The 2269-nt window shown below is 55.5% G+C and overlaps 1 protein-coding gene across 1 annotated transcript; it reads right to left on the bottom strand.

Annotated features, from left to right (window-relative positions):
* Positions 1–344: 344 nt before the first annotated feature.
* Positions 345–1731, bottom strand: LOC123124934 (GLABRA2 expression modulator). Its single transcript, XM_044545484.1, has 4 exons — positions 1407–1731; positions 1183–1284; positions 835–1112; positions 345–746 (listed from the first exon to the last, which is right to left on the bottom strand). The coding sequence occupies exons 1-4, from the start codon at positions 1486–1488 to the stop codon at positions 558–560; spliced, it is 651 nt and encodes a 216-aa protein (XP_044401419.1). The 5' UTR covers positions 1489–1731; the 3' UTR covers positions 345–557.
* Between the last annotated feature and the right edge of the window lie 538 nt (positions 1732–2269).

Below are 2269 nucleotides of genomic sequence, written 5' to 3'. Positions count from 1 at the left end.
CACAAGTTCTCTAACCATGTAATTTTTCACTTATAATTCCCAAAAGAAAATTGTCTGGGAAGGACATTATGTGGATATAGTGATTTCCAAATTTTTACTCGCATCAATATTGTCACGGTGCGAACCAACCTGTGGTTAGATGATTAGTAGGGTAGTGATATCCTCAGCCCACAAAGGTTCAAATTCTGGTGTTCGCATTTATCCGTAAAATCTTAAGATAATATGCCGGCTCAGTCTCTCGGAGGTGCTCATAGGGGTGCTCATAGGGGTATGGTGTGCGTGTGTCCGTTCATAGAGGATGAGTGTATGTGCGCATATATGAGCGCTTGCGTCTGTACAGTGTTAAAAAAAATCAATATTGCCATGATCTTCACCACAAATAATATTGTCACGGTCGTCTGAATGCTCTTAGTAAACAGCATGCTGCAATGACTCGGCTCCTCTGCAACGCCAACATGAAAACAGTAGGAACTGCACAAACACTCCCACGTCTGACGATTGGCGAAAATACCAGTACCACAGACCGCAGGCGTGTGCGATGCGGGTCGTCGTCGTCGTCAGGCTTGCAGGTTGTGGAAGCCGCTGAGAGCCTCTTGCAAGTGCACGACGGCGCTGCTGTAGTTGACGAAGCCCATCAGCCAGAACTCGTGGTTCTCCATCGACACGAGCTGGATGAACTTCTCCGCCGGCTTGACCTTGCTGGCCGACGGGATGGCCGCCCTCAGCCGGTGCAGAGGAATCGCCACCTGCGTCACCGCCGTTCAGTTCATCCACGATTAAACTTGTCACAAAACCACATCTTGATAACCAGAGTAAAAACTGGAGTGTACGTACCTTGTAGTAGCTCCATTCCGTGTTGTCGCCGGCGTGGGCCTCGTAGGAGAGCGGGGTGTCGCTGCAGAAGGCGACCCGGGCGGTGGAGAGGTACATGACCCCCATGACCGGGCCGGCGGACGTGGAGAGGTAGCAGGCGTAGGACTTGCGGAGCTGCTCGTCCGGCGGGGCGCTGAAGGCCTGCCGGAAGATCCTGTCGTGGCCGCCCTCCGCCAGCACCTTGGTCCCCTGCGCGATCCTCCCCACGGCCGCCTCCGTCATGCTAGGCGCCGTCCGAACTGCAGATCGGTCACACGAATTAGTCCAAGAACATAAATTCATTCGGGTGGTTACTAGTTTAGCACTTACGGTGCTGCCATGTGTTGCGCGACAGGTCCTCGGCCTTCCTGCTCGCCTCGCCGACCTTCCGCCCCCACAGCGACAGCGCGTTCTTCACCGTCTCCTTGGTGCCTGCGTAGGTAGCGTAACAAGTAACAACAGAGTTCGTTTCCATCAGCGGCCAGATAGACAGTAACAAATTCACAATTTACTATTAGGTCGGTGAGCTCCGCCACCGCGCGGCGCGCACGTACTCTTCTGCGCCGGCGCCGGCATGGCATAGGGGTTGGCCTCCGTGGACATCGGCGACCACGTTCTCTCGGCGGGCGCCTGCATCACAGGATCCGCAGCAGAACGCCCCGCGCTTCTTCTTCCTCTTCTTCTTGGAGCCTGGGAAACTCGGAATGTTCCGCCTCGTGCCCGCCGCTGCGGGCTATGTACTCTCGCGATCGTCGAAACTGGTCGGTTGCTTCTGCCCGATGGCTGGCTAGCTAGCTACGCTCGCAGCTCACATGGCACGCATTTGCCATGATATAATCTACCGACCGGGAATTCTGGATTATGATGATGAGACCGGGTCACCTACCTGCCGTCTTCGTGACGTTTCGGTTGCACCGACTCCTGTGGTGATTGATTATTACGGTCAGGGGTGCGGTGGTGCCGTGGTGGCAGGAGCAGATGGCACTGTACCACTAGACTTGAGTGGTTTTTCCCTGGTCGCGTTTCTCCGTCCGTGCCGTGGCGGGCGGAGAGGGGCGTGCGGTGGACGGAGACTTCGGAGGGGAGGGGCCTGGGGCCGAGCGGTACGTTTTGTTTCCACGTGACGGGCGCGGCTGCGCCGGACCGGGCCGGACCGCCAGGCCTGCTGGTTTTTAAAAGTTAAAGATTGACGCCGGCTGACAGGAACCCGCATGTTTTGTTTTGTTTTGGGGCCGAGCGGTACGTTTGGGGCCGGACCGCGAATGACAGGTACCCGCCCATGTTTTGTTTTTTCTGGGTTGAGATTTGCTTATTATCGTGACTGCCGCGCGTCAATGCACTCGGTCACGCTACTGTCTACCACGGCCTATTGTAAACTTCCAAATACTTCCTCTACTGATGTAAAAGATCTTATATT

Source organism: Triticum aestivum, chromosome 5D, assembly GCF_018294505.1.
Source record: "Triticum aestivum cultivar Chinese Spring chromosome 5D, IWGSC CS RefSeq v2.1, whole genome shotgun sequence".
Taxonomy (NCBI): domain Eukaryota; kingdom Viridiplantae; phylum Streptophyta; class Magnoliopsida; order Poales; family Poaceae; genus Triticum; species Triticum aestivum.
Note: the sequence above shows the minus strand (reverse complement) of the source record. Positions and strands in the feature narration are given on the sequence as shown.

Coding starts and splice junctions, on each gene's coding strand:
- LOC123124934 (XM_044545484.1), bottom strand. CDS start 1,488: ATGCAGGCGCCCGCCGAGAGAACGTGGTCGCCGATGTCCACGGAGGCC. Junction 1,285..1,406: donor GCCGGCGCCGGCGCAGAAGA/GTACGTGCGCGC, acceptor CTACCTACGCAG/GCACCAAGGAGACGGTGAAG. Junction 1,113..1,182: donor GCGCAACACATGGCAGCACC/GTAAGTGCTAAA, acceptor ACCGATCTGCAG/TTCGGACGGCGCCTAGCATG.